The 21,268-nt window shown below is 36.5% G+C and overlaps 1 protein-coding gene across 1 annotated transcript in view; it reads right to left on the bottom strand.

Moving 5' to 3' along the window:
• Nucleotides 1-12,393: 12,393 nt before the first annotated feature.
• NRK (Nik related kinase) overlaps nt 12,394-21,268 on the bottom strand; it is a 130,209-nt gene continuing 121,334 nt past the window's right edge. The window contains exons 29-31 of the mRNA XM_012644538.1: nt 18,360-18,519; nt 14,838-14,977; nt 12,394-13,223 (exon numbers count right to left, since the gene is read on the bottom strand). Coding sequence (XP_012499992.1) covers nt 13,128-13,223; nt 14,838-14,977; nt 18,360-18,519 — 396 coding nt within the window. The 3' untranslated portion in view covers nt 12,394-13,127. The remainder of the gene's footprint in view (nt 13,224-14,837; nt 14,978-18,359; nt 18,520-21,268) is intronic.

Raw genomic sequence — 21,268 nt, 5'->3', positions numbered from 1 at the left:
TTATACCAGTATCATGGCATTTTGGTTACTATAGTTTATAGTATAATTTGAAGTCAGGCAAAGTAATGCCTCTAGCTGTATTCTTTTTGCTTAATATTTCTTTGGCTATTTGGGCTCTTATTTGGTTCCATGTGATTTTAGGATTGCTTTTTTTAATTCTGTGAAAAATGATGTTTATATTTTGATAGGAATTGTGTTTAATCTGTAGATTGTTTTGGGCAATATGGTCATTTTAACAATATTGATTCTTCAGATTCATGAATATGGGATGTTTTTCCATTTGCTTGTATTATCTATGATTTTTTTTCATCAGAGTTTTCTAGTTTTCCTTGTAGAGATCTTTCACCTCCTTGGTTAAATATATTCCTAGGTATTTTGTATTTTTTAGCAATTGTAAATGAGATTAAGTTCTTGATTTGGTTCTCAGCTTGGTCGTTACTGGCATATAGAAATGATTTGTGTATGTTGATTTTGTAACCTGAGACTTTACCGAATTCATTTATCAAATCTAGGAGTTATTTGGTGGAGTAGTTAGGGTTTTCCAGATATAAGATCACCTTATCATCAAACATTAATAGTTTGACTTCCTCTTTTCCAATTTGGATGCCCTTTATTTCTTTCTCTTGCCTGATTGCTCTGGCCAGGACTTCCAGTACTATGTTGAATAGAAGTGGTGAGAGCAGGCATCATTCTTTTTCCAGTTCTTAGGGCGAAGGCATTCAACTTTTCCCCATTCAGTATGATGTTGGCTGTGGGTTTTTCATATATGTCTCTTATTACTATACTTTGGGGTATGTTCCTTCAATGCCTAGTTTTTGAGGGTTTTTATCATGAAGAGATATTGAATTTTATTGAATGCTTTTTTTGTATCTACTGAGATGATTATATGGGTTTTTAAAAATTCTGTTTATGTGGTAGATCACATTTATTGATTTGCATATGTTAAGCCATACTTGCATCCCTAGAATAAAACCCACTTGAACGTGTTGTATTATCTTTTTTATGTGTTGCTGGTACTTTGTTGGGGATTTTTGCATGTATCTTCATCAGGGATATTGGTCTGTAGTTTTCTCTTATTGTTGCTTCCTTTCCTTTATTTGATATCAGGATGGTATTGATATCATAGAATGAGTTAGGAAGGATTCTCTCCTTCTCAATGTTATGGAACAGTTTTAGTAGGATAGGTGCCAGTTCCTCTTTGTAGGTCTGATAGAATTAAGCTGTGACTTCAACTGGTCCTGGATTTTTTTGCTGTTGTTATTGTTCAGAGATGTTTTATTACTGCTTTAATCTCACTGCTAATTATTGTTTTTTTCAAATCATCAGAGAAGCAACACAGGAGACACTGAGTAAAAGAGAGGGAGATGAGATGATCCACTCGGCAAGATTGAAGGGTACCTGGGGTTGGGGGGGAGGCATTCACATGTGGATAAGGAGGGGAGAACCCCAGGACTCCACACTTTCCCCACAGCCACTGCGACCTGGTCTGTGAGGGGGCCACCACCACCACCACCCCTCACAGGCTTCCAGACTGATCAGGGAGCTGCTTGAAGACCATGAAGTAATATTGCACCAGAGAGTGGGCAAAGCAGGGACCCTCTGGCTTCCATTCTGGGTCACTGCAACTGATGCCATTCTGAGCTCTCACGCTCAATGCTTCTGGTCTACACAGGGCTCAGCTTTGTTGCAACCGCCTTCACATCATCCCTGCCAAGCAGGGTAGGGAGCAGGGAGAACAGATGCTCTCATGCACCCTATGACAGGGAACTGAGTGGTCCCCAAAGGAAGATGCAAACAGAGCAGGGTTTGCCTACACCACCTGACAAACCCTACAGCAAGTGCCTCAGTGGGACCTGTGCAGGAAGAAAGGCCCAGCCACTTTGTGGCCTGGCCCTGAAATCAGGCCCCCATGGCTCCCTCACTGCCACTTGGCCCTGTGGCCTGACCGCACAGCTCCTGCAATGCTGCCCAGCCCCACGGCCTGAACCCCATGGCTCTTGCATGCCACCTGGTGGGATGTGCTCCCGCAATACAATGCTCCACCACATACCTGCTAACCATGTGCAGCCATTGCATCTGGACCCAAGTGGAGTGAATACCTTAAGTCTTTATACTCACGGCCACCACCTAGATAGCCTCGCCTAGCTGCCACTGCCACTGCCATGGAGAGACCCAGGCAGAGCAACCTTCCATGAGGCCTGCCTCCATGGAGAAGACCTAACTCATCCCCTGCCTGAGCTTCCAGCAGTGGCCTGGGGACCAACCCATCACTCTGCATGAAGATCCTCCAGCACTGGCTTGGATTATGACAATCACAGGGGAACGGGACAATGTAGAACAGCTACATTACAGGCTTGCACTGCATCCACCCCTCTCCTGCCAGGTCAACCTTCCAGAGTAGGACACGAAAGCTCCATCTAGGGACCTCTCCCTCTTCTCACTAAGTAGGATAATGCCTAACAAAGGAAAACAGGTACACCACAAACCTATCTGACCCGAGCTGAGAGAAGAGGTTTCAGATGTGAAGAAACCAGCAAAAGAACTCTGACAACATGAAAAAACAAGCTAGTTTTACACCCCAAAGGATCACAATAGATCTACAGCAATGGACCCCAACCAAAAGGAAATTGTCAAAATGTCAGAAATGGAATTCAGAATATGGGTGGCAAATAAGATGAATGGGATTGATGAGAAAGTTGAAACCCAAAACAAAGAAGTCAAAAAAAAAAATATTTCAGGATGTGAATGAATAAAATGAAAATGTTTCTAACGAGATAGACAATGTAAGAAAAGATATAACAGAACTTAAAAAAATGAAAAAGTCATTTAGGGAATTTCAAAATACAGCATAAATCTTCAACAGTAAGCTAGACCAAGCAGAAGAAAGAATTTCAGATCTTAATACAAGGCTTTTGAACCAATCTAGTAAGTCAAAGATGTATTAAAAAGGATAAGGAAGAATGAATAATCACTCCGAGAAATATGGGACTATGTAAAATGAGCTAATATAAGAATTATAGTTATCCCTGAGGGAGAAGAAGAAAAAGCAAAAAGCAGGGAAACCTATTCCAGGGAATTATTGAGGAAAACTTCCCTGGTATCACCAGAGATTCAGATATCTAGACACAAGGTGGTCATCAAACAGCGGAAAGAGTCATAGAAAATAGGACCTCTCCAAGACACATAGTCATCAGCTTGGCCAAAGTCAAATGAAGGAGAAAATTCTACATGCTGCAAGATGAAAGCAACAACTAACCTACAAAGGAAAACCCATCAGGCTAACAGCAGATTTCTCAGCAGAGACCTTACAAGCCAGAAAGAATTGGGGTCCCATTTTTAGTCCTCTTAAACAGAACAATGGCCAACCAAGAATTTTGTGTCCCACAAAGCAAAGTTTGGAGAAATAAAGACTTTCCCATACAAGCAAACACTGAGGGAATTTGTCACTACTAGACCTGCCTTACTGGAAATGCTCAAAAGTGCACTATACGTGGAACAGAACAATAGATACCTACCAGTGTAAAAACACCTGAAAGTTACAGCTCATAACTCTTATATTAGTAAATCAGTTGCACAAGAGGGGGAAAAAAAGAAGGTATCATTCAACCTGATGAATACAACAGTATCCCACATATCAATACTAACATTGAATGTGAATGCTCTCAATGGTTTAAAATTTGGTTATGCTGATGGCTGCACAATTTGTAAATATATTTAAAAGCCACTGATTTGCTTTTAAAGGGGTGAACTTTATGGCATGAAAATTATATATCAATAAAGCTGTGTTTAAAAAGTAAATGAATTTATCATGTGAGCAGCAACTTATTTGAGTCCGGAGCTCAGAAGAGTGGTTCAAGGAGGAGATAATTATTTGGGTGCTGTCAATGTACAGATGACATTAAAATACATGAGAATGCATGTTATCACCTAAGGAGAATTTGTAGGTAGAAAAGATATAAGGTATTAGAACTGAGCCCTGAGGCACTCCAACATTCAGAGATCAGAGAGATGAGAAGAAACCAAGAGAAGAGACAGGAAGAAATGAGACCAATTAGTAGAATTGTGTACTTTGGGAGCATTATCATATGATGGGAGCATGTGGAAATTCACTACTAGCAGTTTTTATTTTCTCAGTGAAGTAGTAAAGCAGGTCATTATGTGAGAATGAGAATGAGGGAGGAGATTTTGAGATGTTAAGGACAAAGGAGAAAATAGGCTGTTTTCATCTAGGAGAGTGGGGACAGTGAGGGAAAGGCATTGTAGGTTACAGGGTAGGCATTGCCAGCCCACTTGTGGCTTTCAGTCATGAATTTAAAATGAGACCGTTTATCACAGCTGTGTATCTTCTATAACCAGAACCAGGTGTGCTGGTGTGGGTGTCAGAGAGAGGAAGAGTGTGATTCAAGGAAATCTGTTTTTTTCAGGCTAAAGAAAGGCAATGGAGTTAAGATGTGTGCAAAGTGTTCATCACATTGATGCGTCATAGAATCTTAGACGAGAAAGTAAGGGATAGAGGTTATTTGAGTGAGGGTGAAAGGCAGTGAAAAGGTGTTAGGATTAATGGATTGTGGGTCCATATGGGGTCAAAGGATTCTTGAAGTCTAGGAATAGAGGAACTCAGCTAGAAAAATAAAAGTGGTGGTCTGAGACACTTGAAAATGAGCTTATGAAAGACATAGCTATTTGTAATCATATGGTAGAGGTTATTACTGTGAAAGTGGGTGGCTGAGATAATAGGCTGAAGTTTATTGGATAGGAATCATCTACGTAGATATTTACATTATCAAGAATTTTAACTAGGCTGGGTGCGGTGGCTCATGCCTGTAATCCTAGCACTCTGGGAGGCCGAGGCGGGAGGATTGTTTGAGCAGGAGTTGGAGACTAGCCTAAGCAAGAGCAAGACCCCATCTCTACTAAAAAAATAGAAATAAATTAGCTGGACAACTAAAAATATATAGAAAAAAATTAGCCAGGCATGGTGGTGCACGTCTGTAGTCCCAGCTACTTGGGAGGCTGAGGCAGGAGGATCGCTTGAGCCCAGGAGTTTGAGGTTGCTGTGAGCTAGGCTGACGCCACGGCACTCTAGCCAGGGCAACAGAGTGAGATTTTGCCTCAAAAAAACAATAAATAAATAAAAAAGAATTTTAACTAGAATCTATATAGAACACAGGAAAATCAGCAAGAAAAAAATCAAACAACCCTATCAAAAAGTGGGCAAAGGATATGAACAGAAACTTTTCAAAACAAGATAGACTAATGGCCAACAAACATATGAAAAAATGCTCAACATCTCTAATCATCAAGGAAATGCATATCAAAACCACAATGAGATATCACCTAACTCCAGTGAGATTGGCCTTTATCAAAAAGTCCCAAAACAATAAATGTTGGCGTGGATGTGGAGAGATAGGAACACTCTTACACTGCTGGTGGGACTGCAAATTTGTGCAACCTTTGTGGAAAGGAATTTGGAGATACCTCAAAGAGGTGCAAGTAGAACTACCATTTGATCCAGCAATCCCATTACTGGGCATCTACCCAAAAGAACAAAAGACATTCTATAAAAAAGACATCTGTACTCGAATGTTCATAGCAGCACAATTCACAATTGCTAACAGGTGGAAACAACCCAAGTGTCCATCAATACGTGAGTGGATTCATAAAATGTGGTATATGTATATCATGGAGTTCTACTCAGCCACAAAAAACAATAGGGATCTAGCACCTCTTGTATTATCCTGGACAGAGCTGGAGCCCATTCTACTAAGTGAAGTATCACAAGAATGGAAAAACAAGCACTGCATATACTCACCATCAAATTGGTAGTAACTGACTTAATTGACCAACATTTAAGTGCATATATAGTAGTAACATTCATCGGGTGTTGGGCAGGTGGGAGGGGGAAGAGGGGATGGGTATATTCACACTAAATTGGTGTGGTGCACACCGTCTGGGGGATGGACATGCTTGAAGCTGTGAGTCGCTAGGGCAAAGGCAATATATGTAATCTAAACATTTGTACCCCCATAATATACTGAAATAAAAAAGATTTTTAAAAAAGAATTTTAACAGGAGTAGTGTTGGAGGAAATGGCAGATAGCCCGTGATAAACTTTTTAAAGAATGGGGAATATTATGGTTCAAATATTTGTCTGCTCCAAAATTCACGATGAAATTTAATCCCCAGTGCAATGCTATTAAGAAGTAGGGCCTTTAGGAGGTGATTAGGCCATGAGGGCTCTGTCATCATGGATGGGATTAGTGCCATATAAAAGCGATTGAGGGGGCGAGTTTGCCCCTTCCATACCTTTTTGTCCTTCCATCTCTTCTGCCACCTAAGGACACAGTGACACAACAACAAGGTGCCGCTTAGGAGCAGAAAGCAGCCCTCACCCAGACACCGAATACGCTGGTGCCTGATCCTTGTTGGACTTCTCAGCCTCCAGAACTATGAGAACTACATTTCTTTTCTTAATAAATTACCCAGTCGCAGGTATTTTGTTAAAGTAGCACAAATGGACTAAGGTAAGGAGGAATGGTGTGGGCTTAATACAGGACTGCAACAAGAAGGGGTAATAAGTAGTATGGCCTGATAGTGATACATTCAAAAGTGGGGGCTATCAGGGAGAAAGGAGGGACAATGATCTAAAATGGGACAATTGTTTGGAATCTGCAACAGGACACAGAGGAAGGGATAAGAGTATGAGGGAGGGGATTGTAGAGAGAGTGGTGAGAGATAATTAAGAATATCTGGCTTTTGTCATCAATAGCAATAATGTCTCATTTTCTAAATTTGTATTTCTTTTATTACATTAAGCTGAATTTTTTATATGCAGGTGAGAAGATAATTAATTGTGGTCTTAATTTGTTCCCACTATAGTTCTCCTCCCTCAGGAGGGTTCCTTTTTCTTACGTGGGCAGAGAGGTTGTACAGTAGAATCTAAAGTAAAAATTGCCTGAAGGGCCGGGCGCGGTGGCTCACGCCTGTAATCCTAGCTCTCTGGGAGGCCGAGGCAGGCGGATTGTTTGAGCTCAGGAGTTCGAAACCAGCCTGAGCAAGAGTGAGACACCCGTCTCTACTAAAAATAGAAAGAAATGAATCGGACGACTAAAAATATATAGAAAAAATAGCCGGGCATGGTGGCGCATGCCTGTAGTCCCAGCTACTTGGGAGGCTGAGGCAGGAGGATCGCTTGATCCCAGGAGTTTGAGGTTGCTGTGAGCGAGGATGACGCCACGGCACTCTAGCCCAGGCAACACAGTGAGACGCTGTCTCAAAAAAAAAAAAAAATTGCCTGAAAACCTCTTGCCAGATTTTTGGGGCACAGTTACATTAGGTATTCTCAAGAAGTAAGGAAACGTGGTAAATGCATTTTGCATGGGATGGGGTAGGGACAGAAGTACAAGAGCTTAGGGGAGAGAGATAGATTCACCAGGAACGGGAAAGGATAGGAGGAACTATGGTCATGCCCACCCAGTACCCATGGAGGTAGCAGGACTACAGTGAATATGACCCTAGATATCTGGGCTCCCTGCCTTGACAAAGATTTCCATGGCCACACAAGCCTCAGAAGCCCCAGAGCCACTGCAAGAGACTAAGTGAGCAATAAGTCTATCAATGTGGGCTAGTGTAGACTCTAGACTAGTGGAGCACCCCTGAATTTTCTCATCTGTAAAAGATACCTGGGACCTTTTTATAACCCCAATGGATGAATGAGGGAAGCCAGAATAATGATTAAGATTAAATGTCTCCTAAGACTGGCAGGATGGGAGTTGGAGTCTAAATAACAATTTTTGTTTGTTTGTGTTTTGCACATTCACGTTTGTGGAGTAAAACTCATAAATGCTTTTTACAACGTCAAATGAAGCCCCTATTTTTCCAGCTTGTCATATAATTTTAATTTTATTTGTAGAAAGAAGCTTTTCATTTTTGTGTAGTTTAATTTGCCTTGAACTTCATTACATTCATTTCCAACTGTCTCAATTTGTGAGACTCAACTTTATGGTGTTAACATGAATGCTTTTTAGATTTAGATAGATGGTCACATTTGGCATATATTTTAATGCCTACCTGCCCACCTGCAAGTCAGACAGACCATTTCATCTGCTAAGAAAGTGACTTCAGGGAATGCCTGGGATCTATCTAGTTATGGGAACATAATTTAACATTTTTGTTTGAAAAAGTACATTGACAAGACCCTTAAATATGTCTCAGGATACTACAACATAAAGAGTTAATCTTGCCAAAAAAATCACATTATATAAAACCACCAGTTGAAGGGCTTTTTTATTTTTTGTCTTGTTTTAGCATTATTAAACAATCTTTGTCATTACTCATGAGTCTTGGATCATAGTAGCCCTTATGTGTTGTTTTAAAGAGAAAATGTAAAAAGGATTTTAATAAAATGTGGTATGTGTATACCGTGGAGTTCTACTCAGCCACAAAAAACAATGGTGATCTAGCATCTCTTGTATTATCCTGGATAGAGTTGGAGGCCATTCTGCTTAGTGAGGTATCACAAGAATAGAAAAAGAAGCGCCATATGTACTCACCATCAAATTGGTATTAACTGATCAACACTTAAGTGCACACATAGTAGTAACATTCATTGGGTGTCGGGCAGACGGGAGGGGAGGAGGAATGGGTACATTCACACCTAAGGTGTGTGGTGCGCACCGTCTGGGGGATGGACATGCTTGAAGCTCTGACTCGGGTGGGGCAAGGGCAATATATGTAACCTGAACATTTGTACCCCCGTAATATGCCGAAATAAAAATAAATAAATGGACGCAATTATTCTATTAATCTATGTTTCAGGTTTGTGGGACAAAATCTTTTGAAATTACTCAAGATAGGTCCTGACCTTTTAGTCACCAGAACTCAGATGGTACTTTCATGCAACAAAAAACGGATTTGCGAATTTTAAGTGGTTGTAAATAAAATAGCACTAAGAACAATTCAGGCAAAAAAAAAAATGGCCCATTTCTCCCCTTCGACTCTCATTTTTATTGAACATTTTCTGTATGTTAAGCACCAAACAAGGCACTTTGACATATGGGGTGGCAAAGCTATAAGAAATGGTTAATCCCAAGTCTGATTTTATATTCATCTGCAAAGTAGGCTGTGGACTAGCTTCTGAAAATATAAATCCATATAGAATTAATTTTACTCCCTCTGGAATGATACTTTTTGAATCAGTTTGACATAGTTTTGAATAACATAAAATATGACATGTGCCAGTGCTTTCTGAAACATGTTTGACCTTAATTCATTAACTGCTACCATTCAATTTCTGTAATTAAAGAGTAGCCACATTCAATGGTTTTGTTATCTTTAGGAACCTAAGTATCCTCAAATCAGGGGTAAAGGCTCTATAAATATAAAATAGTGCTGTTAGACTGGATGGCAATTAGTGTTGGAAAAAGAGTACACTCCTTGGCTCACAACACTGTCACTTAAAGTAGCTGAAGTCATTGGGCCCTATAATAAAATCAAATGAATCAATTTTTGATTGTAATGAAACATTTTGAATTCGGCCTTTGAATATGTCCCGATATAACAGGATGTGCATTCCTCTAATGCTTCACGCCTGGAACCTGCTGAGGGAAGTACTGTACTTCTGGTCTCAAAGGAAGGACTCAGCTTTCTTGGCAACCTGCCATTACTCCATTTTCCATTTTCCACCATCAGCCTGCACTGAACCATTTCTTAAATGTAAGAGACTAGAAATATTTACTTCTCTCTGTGGATAGGGTTCCTCCTCTTTCCTCTCCCCTGGACTTGAAGATACTGGGGTGGGATGGGAGGGAGGGTAGAATTAAAACTTGCTTGGGTTTTACCCAAACTGTATGAGTCTGTGCCTATGTGTAAAGTCCCATATATTTAGAGGAAAATTAATCAGTTTCTAATTTCACCACTGTAGCCAGAAAGTTTTTCTTTAATTGGATTAATATACTCCTCTTTGGCCAGAATTCCTAATGCAATGATAAGCAGAAGCCCTAACATATTCCAATCAGTGCATTCCTGCATACTTTAAAGAAATCAATAGTCCTCGAATGAGTCCTAATTCTAAGGCATTAGACAAATACATTTCAATAATGACATCAACCATGGATTTTTAAAAATTTTATTTTGAGAGGTGAAATAATAATTCGTTGCAGATTTTCTGATGAAACAATTAGCAGTCTTGAAGATTGTTTCAACATTTTCTAGAATACAGATTGAATACACATTGATTTAAGTAGGCACATTTCTTGAAACAAATTAAAGAGTACTTAAAAGATCCCATTAAATTTGCGTGGCATTATTCCTAGTTTTATGGATACTGTCTCAACTAAATGAATCCTGGCAGAAAATACTTAGTGATTAATTTATCTAGAAACTGATAGCACTGAAAATATTAAAATGTATGCATTTTAATGATATGTGTACACACGTGTGTGAGAGTGCATGTGTGATTCTGCTTTGCTTGTTTTACTATCTTAATGATCATCCCTTCTTACTGTTTCCTCTGAGGATCTTACCTTACTTCAACTGATGTAATCACTCAGAAATTTTCTTATCAGCCCTTCTCATCCATCATTTTCTAATTTTAAAATACTTCCAACAATGCCTTTTTATTTTGGACAAGGGCTTTGGTGAAAAAACTAAATTACACCAAAATAAAGCGATACTCTGTTCCCAGTGCTGCTCACGACCTGCCAGAACTTTCATGCTTCCAATCACAGGGATAGGGAAACTGGCTAGTCAGAAGTCCCCCTCCACACTTCTGTGATGGGCTGGGGCATCCAGGCACTGCTGCTTTACATAAAGTGTAGATATAATTTCTTTTGTCTATTACAAAGTGCACTGACTATGAAATTTCATTTGTCCCTTTACTTTCTTGTTTCAGCTGGCAAAAGATGTAAAAGATTCCAGATGGATTTATATCTAAACTGGAAATAGTCATTGCCTATGAACCACTTTAAATATTTTCAGTCCTTTCTATTTGGCTACCCAACATTTCAGTCTCCCTTCTTGATATGTGCCCAGCTTCCCTTCTTTATTAACACCTATCATTTAAAGCTCAGTTACACACCTACAATCTCTCTTGCGTGGTTACTTTGGGATCTCTTTGTAAATTCAGTTCACTGTTGCCTATGTTTACTGAAATGACTGCCACAGAACACAATGGGAGTTGACTTGCTAAAATAGTTTACTGTCTTACTGCTTTAAGAATATGATTTTAAGATAAAACTTATTTTAAGCTTAACTTTGAGTAAATATGAAGAAAAAAATGAATTCTTAAAAGACTTGATTCTACACACTACTTAAATGAGAAAATTTTCTGAAATTCAAACATAGCAAGCTCCATTTGCTCAGCGATGAGGTACTTGCACAAAGTTCCCCATGGCCTTTTGGTGTACAAATTTATAATAATGAAGACTACTTCTAAGGAAATAATTTGACATAAAAGATTTTCTTTTTAAACTACTGCATTTAAAAAGTCATTTGAGTTGTAAACACTCAAGGATAAGCCAGTTTTAGGATCACATTATTGTGTCACAGTAACAGAAATGCGAATCACATTTATTTCTTTAATTCGTGGATTCAGGTTCTCCTAAATTCTCATTATTGAGCTACTACACTCTTGATATAAGTTGTTAGGAAAATCCAAATCTTCTTTTCTGGCACCAAGTACCAAGAAATGATGTGTGCTATCATGAAATCACACATAGTCAGCTGCTTTTGTATTTTGGTTAACCAGGTAGTTTGAAAATGATTATCCCACTAGTACTGTCTTCAGATTTTAGAAGCAGAACTAGAGGAATTATATTGAGGTATACTTTGTGGTAGTTCTGTTGCTTCTCCATTGCCCCAGAACTAACCATGGTATTGAGGATGGATATGCAGAAATTATGCTTTTTACCAGGTAGCAGTTATCATAGGTGACCAGACATCACCTATCTTTGGCGTCTATAACATATTTGGGTGATGGACTAGAATGACTTTCACTACTTTAATTTTGCAGACATAGAGAAATGATACAAGCTATATGTTTTGAAAATCTTTTCCTTTTTTTCACCTATAACATTAAGCCCCTACATCACTGAAATATTTTTAATTTCTGATTTTACAAAACTAGAAACATGAAAAACATAGGTATTAGCAAAGTTTTTTCATTTGTTTTATTGTTTTTGTTTAATAACTGAAGAGAAATTTTTATATAGTTTAATCTGGGATTGGGCAAATATTTAATGTTTTTTGATGGTCACACTGTTGGCCAGATAATAATTTTGATAAATCAACCAATCTTCTTATGGGTGTAGAATTTGACGCCTACTTTAAAGTATTAAAAAATGAATTTATTCTACAGTACATGTGTATAGGAGTTCAATCCTGTATTCAGGCTTGCAAGTGTATTATTTGGTGGTTTATAAAAACAGCTATTGCACATCTTTGGGGGATCTGAGGAAAACCAAACATCTGAAGCTTTCTTCCTTTCTTCTCATTGGGAGAAAACCAGCTTAATTTGGGGTGAAAAGAACACAACTGGTCTTTAACTGTGAGCTTAATTGTCATGAAGCAGTGAGGAAAATGGGTGGCATTTTCCTCTTTATCACTGTAGTTTTCTCTGGGCATGCAGGTTGTTCAACCTTAGTCTGGGTTATAACACAGTCCTTAAGATTTTTGTTTCATGATCTAACCTTTGGTTCTTTATATGACTTTGGAAAAATCACATATGGTTTGTCAATGTTTTTCTTTTTCAGAAAAATCTCACCCAGGGCCAGTTCTTTTTAAAGCTGCTTGTAATCTAATTCCTAACAGGATTCTTTACTCCATGTTGTAAAATCTGAATACAGATACTGTCCAAACTGTCCAAAGAGTAATGTTTGAATTCACAGTAACAAAAGTTACAAAGTTTGTGCAAAAGACATTGTACACCATTGCAGTACATAGAGCTTGCTATAGTTAATTTTATATATAAAGCTGCATTTCTCATTAAACTATTCTGTGCTACATTAAAAGTTTCTGATTTAATTTTTCACTAAAAATAAAACTGAATGCTCATCTAATCTCAGAAATCTGAAGATGCAAATTGCATACATGTGAAGTTGGTAAATGTTGCAATAAATCATTGGAAGCTTTTAAACACCATCGTTGCTTTGGAACTCTTCAAGTTTCCCAAGGGTCATGAAGTAAACCCGGCTGTGGCGATTGCGCAGGATAGAGGTAAAGAACAGCTTTAAAAAGAAAGAAAGACACTATCAGATATTTAAGACATTGTAACCAGATATTTGATATAGCTGTAATTTCAATTTATCTGCATATGCTAATTAAAATATTAAGCCTTACTGGTTTTTTGGAACAGATTTTCTTCAAATTAAAGGATAAAAGTTTAAATTAGTTTGGAGTTTAAATTATACATTTAAGAATAACCTTTTACCATATTCTACATAACGGTAATTTTTACAATTTAAATAAAATTAGGGGTTTTTTGTAGGTGGCATTCATCTGCTGAAGTTCTTAGTTTTGGGTTAATGATTCTTTGCTTTTTAGAACAATAATCTACTTTTATTCAAGCTGGCTTTTCTTTAAATATAAGGAAACAAATTATTCAGATATTGTTTACCATTGCTGCTTGTGTTTAAGAAGCCACTGAAATTTTCTACTTGGTGCAATTTTCTTTCCTTTTTTCATTATTTTAAAAAATTCCTTTAAAAATTTTAAATATTGATAGATAACATTGTAGGTATTTATGGTCTACAATATGATGTTTTGAGGAGGGGTTATGGGAGGGTTGGACATAACAGTAATGATGATGATAAGATATGGTAGCTACCCTTGACTTAACACATTTTATGTGTCAGGCCATCTGTGAGATATTTACTCTAGACACATTATCACTCATTTTCATGACTGTTCCCAAAGCAGTTATTAATATTCCCATTTTGGAGATGAAGGAACTAAGGGTCAGAAAGATCAATCAAACTTGTCAGGTTCTCAAACTTAGGAGGCAGAGCCAGGACTGCATCCTAGGTCTATCTTACCTGAAACACAGGTTCTTGCTGTTGCATCTCTTTACATTGGCACCTTTTCTTGGTGTACGTATGGTGCTTTATTCTGACTATTCTAATATTAACTTGAATCCTCTGTAGTCTCTTCTAAACATGATTTTTTCCTAATCTTATTAGGATTATTTTTTCCACACTATTTTTTTATTTCTCATAATATGCAGGAATGGTAATGACTTAATACAATGAAATTTTTCATCTAAACTATTTGTATTGGTAAAATTGATCAAATCACACAAATAATTTCCAAATCTTGATTTTATTTTTCTTTTCTGCAAAATGGACGTCATAATACCCATTCATGAAGATAAGCTGAGATAGCTGTTAAAGTACCTAGCACAAGGCCTACATGTAATTAGGTGCTCAGCAAACTGAGTACTTTTTCCTTCTGTTATTGGATTACACTGAAAGCGATGAAAGGCAGGTTTGCTCAAGCATTTTGTTTAAAAATATCATTTTAGTATGAACATAAAAGAGACTATGGATCTAAGACAATAAAGGATTTTGCACTAAACAAAATAACGGCTAAGCTTTGCCTAAGACATAACTGGAATTTTTACTTTTTTTCCAAAATGGGTTCTTTTTTTTAAATCAAACTTTATCACTTATCAAATCAATGTTTCTACTGCAAAATGTAAAATTGTTTTTATCAACAGTATGCCAACTTGAAAGATATAACACAAATATATTTATGGCCAGAACGAAAAGGACATACATTTCTTTAGTTAGTTAATTTTCAATAGTTACTTTACTTTTGCTCTAACTGGAGGGTATAAGCTATACCTTGTCACCTCGGGTACACAGAAATCTCAGCTTCTTAATTGACCTGCGCTTCAGCTCACTTTCCAGAACTCTTGATTGCGGTGAGCGCACTTCAATGGCCTTCTGGCCCCATCCTGTGGTTCGTTGTGTACACTCTAAAGCTACAGTACAAATGAAAAAATCAGAAAAACAAAATCTTTCCAGCAGTCATAGAAAATTATAACCACAGTCAACGTGATTATTTTTCATTATTAAGAGGCTCATTATTAGGGTTCAGGTTAACACAATCTTTTTTCCCCTTCTATAGTCAGTTATCTGACCATATTGCTGCTCAGGAGTGGTGCTCAAACCAGCTATTTAAAGGGTCCACGTGACCAACACTGAGTTATAAGATCTCAATTAATTCTTGTATTCATAATTCTCTAAGACCACAGAAAAAGCTAAGGGTTAATTCTCCCTCATTTATAGAAATTCAAATCTACTCAGTGCCATTCTTTATTTTATAGTCTAGCTGAGGTACAGTGTTCCTAATAAGGGTTTATATTTGTGCTCAAGTGACATACATAGAAACCTAACTCTTAAAAATCAAAATTATTAAAAAATGACTTGCTCAAACAATAACTATAGGAACCCTAATGGAATTTAATAAACTACCATGTTATAAGCAGAATGAAAGCTAATTTGATACTGTTAAGGCTCAGGAAATTTTTATTAAGACTTTAACTTTTTTGGCCCTGTTTTATAATAGCTAGTGGCAATATAGCTTATGACAATAATTTCCTTAAACCTAATTATGTAAACAGCCAGACAGAGGGCTGGTGCTATAAGGTAATTTCTGACACAGGGAGCATCATTACCATTAAACATTTAACTTTCAAGTTGATATTCTTTATGTACTTTAGGGGGAAACATTCCAAAAATGAACAAATTCTGACATTTAAAATAACATCAAGATTTTAACTCGAGCTGAAGAAGTCTAGAAAACAACAAAGACAATTTTATTCCCATATTAATCTGATTAAAATCAGAATTTAAATAATTACTTTTATTTTTTATTTTTTTATTATAAAGAGAATAAACTCTGCATTGATATAATTATAAGATAGGTTTTTAAAATTTTTTCCTTATCTTAAAAGTTCTAGGATGCCTTTCTTTAAACCAAAATTTACCTGGCCTATATATGTATACATTAAATATGCATAAAAGGACTCATGAATGAATTATTAAACATTTATAAAAGTGACTTTTCATAGGCATAGTGTGAGCCATTTTGAATCCCTCAACCAAAACTTACCAATCATTTATCTCCTGCCTCCTTTTATACTACAAATCAAAATATTTATGTGGATGAAACTGACATCAAAATTATAATTAAATTACAATTATATTTTGACTCAGAAAAACAACTGTTCTAGAAGAAGACTTTATAAGTCCAATTTCAGACTAGAATTAAAATCATCCCAGATGTAAGGGAAATAGGGAGAATCACTGGCCTGAGAGATGTGAATAAGTAACAGACTTAGTCTACCTGGATTTGAATTTTTTCACCTATGTGACTGTTCATTAAAAATGGTATTTTTGTCAATAAGCACACAGAGCAAAAACTTCTAAACTTAAACCAACGGTAATTGCTGAGTCCAAGTATGGCTCATATGGCATCACATAATTTCCACCTTAGTCCTTAAACACATAAATGTGCCACTTAACCTGGCTACTGAGTTAGCTTGCTTTCTGAGATGGGATCAAGTGATTTGGAAATGGGAGCACTTAGTAATACCAGCTGTGATTGTTAAATCTCTCTATATTTTTTTGGAAATTCAGAGCAATGATCTTATTCTTGAACACATTTATTATAGCTCAAGGAAATGTACAATTTTAAATTGGAGAAATCTACCTCTGGGTTAGTTTTAAATAACAAAGCAGTTGTTTTTAGACAGAAAAATAGAGTAATTGATTTTCTTAATATCAGTGTTATACTGTAGTCTTCAGTATATTCTCAAAATATCCTTAATGCACAAACTAAAATATCATGTTCTTACAGTGCTATAATTTATTTTAAGTATAGATGTTTTTCTAATTCTAGCAACTTAAAATAGCTTTTTGTTTTAGTTCAGAAGATGTCCTGCCTAAGGACAAGAGCTGTACCAGATGACTTTTCAAGATCCCTTTGACTCTTATGGTTGTCTAGTGGCATAAATATAGCAGTTTATTCAGTTTCCCATTTGAACTGAATTTCCTTATTCCCATTTCTGATTAACATATCGATCACAAAAGTACCACCATAAAGGCTAGAATATGATTCATTATTTTTACGTTCTTTTGCCCCAGATCTGTCAATTATATTGTATGTATTTACCTTCTGTCACTTAAAATGGTTTTAAACCCTCTGTGAGTTCTTACCTGTTTGTAGAAATTGGAGCAGGTTTTCAGGACAATCCTTAACACTGACTATGTATGCAAAAAAAGAAAGGATTCTGCAGATGCAGTGCAAAATGCCATCATCCCATATAAAAAATGTTCACTAAAAAGCAGTTCTTTCAAACTGGTCCTTAAAGCCACGTGAGGATCACATTTAGTCATCTTATAGAGATTTCACAGGCTTCTGGCTTCTCTCTTACCAGACCACCTTCCTCTCACTCTACACAGACAGACAGACACACGTGCGCGCGCGCGCATACGCACGCACACACACACACACACACACACACACACACACACACACACACACTGCTGCCTTTCTCCTTTATTTGCTCCATTAAACTTCTCCTCCTTTCAGGAATAGCTATCCTCCATCCAATCAGTCTACTCTCTCTAATATTTTTACTTTTCATATGCATTCTGTTCCCTATCTAGAACTACCCCTGTAGTTACCAAGCCTCAGAAAAATACATAAGAATCTCAAATTATTTGGATGTCCTAGCTCAGGAGGCCTGCATTGGTTAGGAAGAAAAAAAATGTCCCAGTCTGATGAAGATGAAAAGGCAGTTTTCTTTGTTGCCAGCTAGGTGGTACCTGATAGGCATCCTAGTCAGTCATATCTATCTCTTCTCTAAATGATTTGATTCTTCACAGGAATATCACTCACTAAACAGAACACTATTGACTACACAAAATAGAAATGTTTTGCTTTTCTTTTACAACTGTTTGGCAGTCTCCTAAGATAAAGGTAAACCTCCAAAATCAATGTGGTGAAAAGAAGCATTTTCAACATCTGTGTAAAGTCTGCAAGCAAAGGGAGTTAAAACAAAATTACAGATTATTATGGAAAGGAATTAGCTCCTGTTTCAATTACATAATATTGCAAATAAACAACTCAGACAACCAAAAGGAGTCTCTTTGTGGTCCTCTCATGAATTCATTAAACATACGACAAACACAGGAATTAATTTACTAGGGGAATAAATATGCAGGACCCCAAATTAACCCTATGTGTCTTGAGAAAATGTAATAAATAATTCAGGAAACCTTTTCTTAGGACACATTTTTTTACCCTTGAAAAGTTTCTCTGGGATCATATGAAGGACTAAGAAATTTTATACATACCCACAGAAGATGGTATGTCTCGCCACACTTCAAGGATCTTCTTGAAGAGTTGTTCATTTTCTTCCACTGAGAGGGCTTCAGCATTGAAGGTAAGCATCATGCCAATTCCCAAGCAATCAGGCAAAATGATGATATTCTGTGGTATAATGATTTCCAGGGGCTGGAATTATGTTTCATAAAGATTTATGTGTCCAACATTTTATCACTACTACTTTAATTGAAGCAGCTTGGCTGAGCAATAAAGACCAAAAGAGGTTCAAAGCAGAAGGAGGAAGAGAAACCTCTATTTCCAAATTAATGAGCACACTACCCAACATCCGAAAAGAGCTGCTTCCCTTATGTCATCAAGTCATATATGTTTAATGTTCTCCTTTATATTTAGGAAAAAGCCTCATTTAAAAAAAAGCAGAGATATATTTCCAACACAGAGGAATTTTTTGCAATTTCAACAGTATTATGTATAGTGATAGAAGAAACATTACGTGTTACAGACTTGAATTTAAGATTCATTTCAGCACATTAACAAATACTTTAGTAATGAATGTGCAGACCAAGCAACAAATACACAATCCTTGGTTATCAGCCAATTCATTCAAATCAGAAATAGAAAATTAACCTAAAGACAGCTTGAGCTTAAAATCCTTACAAGGAGTAGCTTTATAATATTCTTCATAGCTTTAAACATAACAGTCATCTCCCCTTTGCAAAAAAAGGTAGGATTACTTATCCAATTAATATCATTTTAAAATATATTTAATACACAAATTCAGAGATGTATTAGGTGACATAATATGAAATACGAAGAAATACCTAAGCATTTCTAAATTTCATGATACATAAAATAATGTGACAAAATGTGTTTAAACTACAGATATTGTCACATCAACAGTATTTCCCTGACAAATGAAGAATTGTTTTCCTCTATTGTTTCTACAAATTAGCAAGTTACAAAAAAAGGTCAGAAACTATACTTGCCAAACCCAGCGTACTCAGGCCAAGTGCTTGAGGCCATGTCTCAGCAACAACAATCCTTAAAACTAAAATGGGGATCCAGAGGCGAAAAGCAATTTTAATGCGTTCCCTGGGCACTTGCATGAGCAATTGAATCAGAAAAGAGATGAAGAAAGAGGGTAAAAGAAATTGCAAGAAAGAAGGTTGTCTCAGTAAAATCTGTTTAGAATAAAACCGAATGGCTACAAATCCAGACAGCTTCCAAGGTAATTCTCTTGCTTCTCAGATGATTCCTGAAGTAACCAGATATTCTTTAGCACACATAGTTCCGTTGTAGCATTACAGCTTTTGTAATCTAGCACTCTTGGAAAAATATTATTTTTAGTACATTCTGTTTCAGAAGACACCCTCCCCTCCCTGATATAGCAGTCCTTTCTCTTTTAATGGGTCAAGACACAAGAGCATTTAGCTAAAACTATTTTTAAATGTATACAGAGGTATTCTAATTAGGTCAGAAAATGATTTTTAAAAGCTCATCTTTCATTCTAGCTTCCACTGTAATTAATGAATTGCTTCAAAAGGAAATAATTTTCCTTGCTTATTAGTCAGGTTGAACACAATGTTGAACCTTCTTGAATGGCTTTTCAAATAAGTATAAACTTGGCCAATGCCGCAATGTTCAATATTACACTAGATTCTAAATAAAGGCTATCTGACACAGTATTAAAGATGCAGGAAGCTACGGAAGACAATCTAACTGAAGAGTAATACAATATTTGTATCAAAATTAACCTAACCTCATATCTAAGTGGCTTTGGCTGGGATTAGTTCAGTATTTTCTACATTATCAACAGAGTGATTTCTATACAATCATGAGCAACAACTGGATGATAAGCTAATGATTGCTAACATGACCAAAAGACTTAAAAAAATGTTTCCACTAACATCCTGATTCCTGATAATCGGTTTATGTAATCTGTTAGAGAAGTATAAGATAATTCAGAAAGCTGTTCAAAATATCACACAACTACAGTGATTTAAAAGTACCTAAAAGTTTTCTCCTGGACTTTTTGTATAATGCGAAATTGATAAATTTTGGTTGTATGCAAATTGGGGATTTAAAAAGGGTAAAGCAGAGAACTGCTGGCTCAGGCCTTCCTTTTAAATATAATTTTCAATAGGATAGACATCATTTCTACTATTAAATTTTAGACACAGTGGAATTAAATTTTGTATGGTTGTGTGTGTGTGTATTGGGGGGATATTATATTTGAGCTCTTTATAGAAATGGTATGTATAGTATTTTTGTCACTATCCATATTTTAGATGCTATGCTATATTTTCAATATATATAATTATTTAAGAGTTAAGAGTCGAGGTACATTTGCTTTTAAAATGGTGAATCCTTTTATCAGAAATTCGAACTATAATTGATATGATAAGAGAACATTTTACAATAATTTTCTGCATGTCACAGTTAAAGTAATACAATAAAGAAAAAAGATACAAATAATAATGCTGCAATACTTGTGTTGTATTTAAAAAAAATCTGTTAATGCATTATGGGATGCAGAAGAACTAAAAGCAAGGACTACAAATTCAAACGCCTTGTAGGGCTAGTTATTGTAAGTGCGTAAAGATGGATGAATAGAGAAAGTAGCGCACATATCCCATCTAAAAGGAGGCAGGCATGCATCAGTTCCAGTAGATAATGGCCTGATATTGTCAGGTTTTCTTGTTTATCAATAGAAGTCCAGATTTTAAATGTAAACTTTATTCATTAAAAACAACAACAAAAAAAACCACCCTACAATGCTCATGGATTGGTAGAATCAATATTGTTAAAATGTCCATACTATCTAAAGTGATCTACAGAATTAATGCAGTCCCTATCAAAATACCATCATCATTCTTTACAGATCTACAAAAAATAATTCTATGCTTCATATGGAACCAGA

Source organism: Propithecus coquereli, unplaced genomic scaffold, assembly GCF_000956105.1.
Source record: "Propithecus coquereli isolate 6110/MARCELLA unplaced genomic scaffold, Pcoq_1.0 Scaffold104, whole genome shotgun sequence".
Classification (NCBI taxonomy): domain Eukaryota; kingdom Metazoa; phylum Chordata; class Mammalia; order Primates; family Indriidae; genus Propithecus; species Propithecus coquereli.
This window is presented reverse-complemented; position numbering and strand designations above follow the sequence as displayed.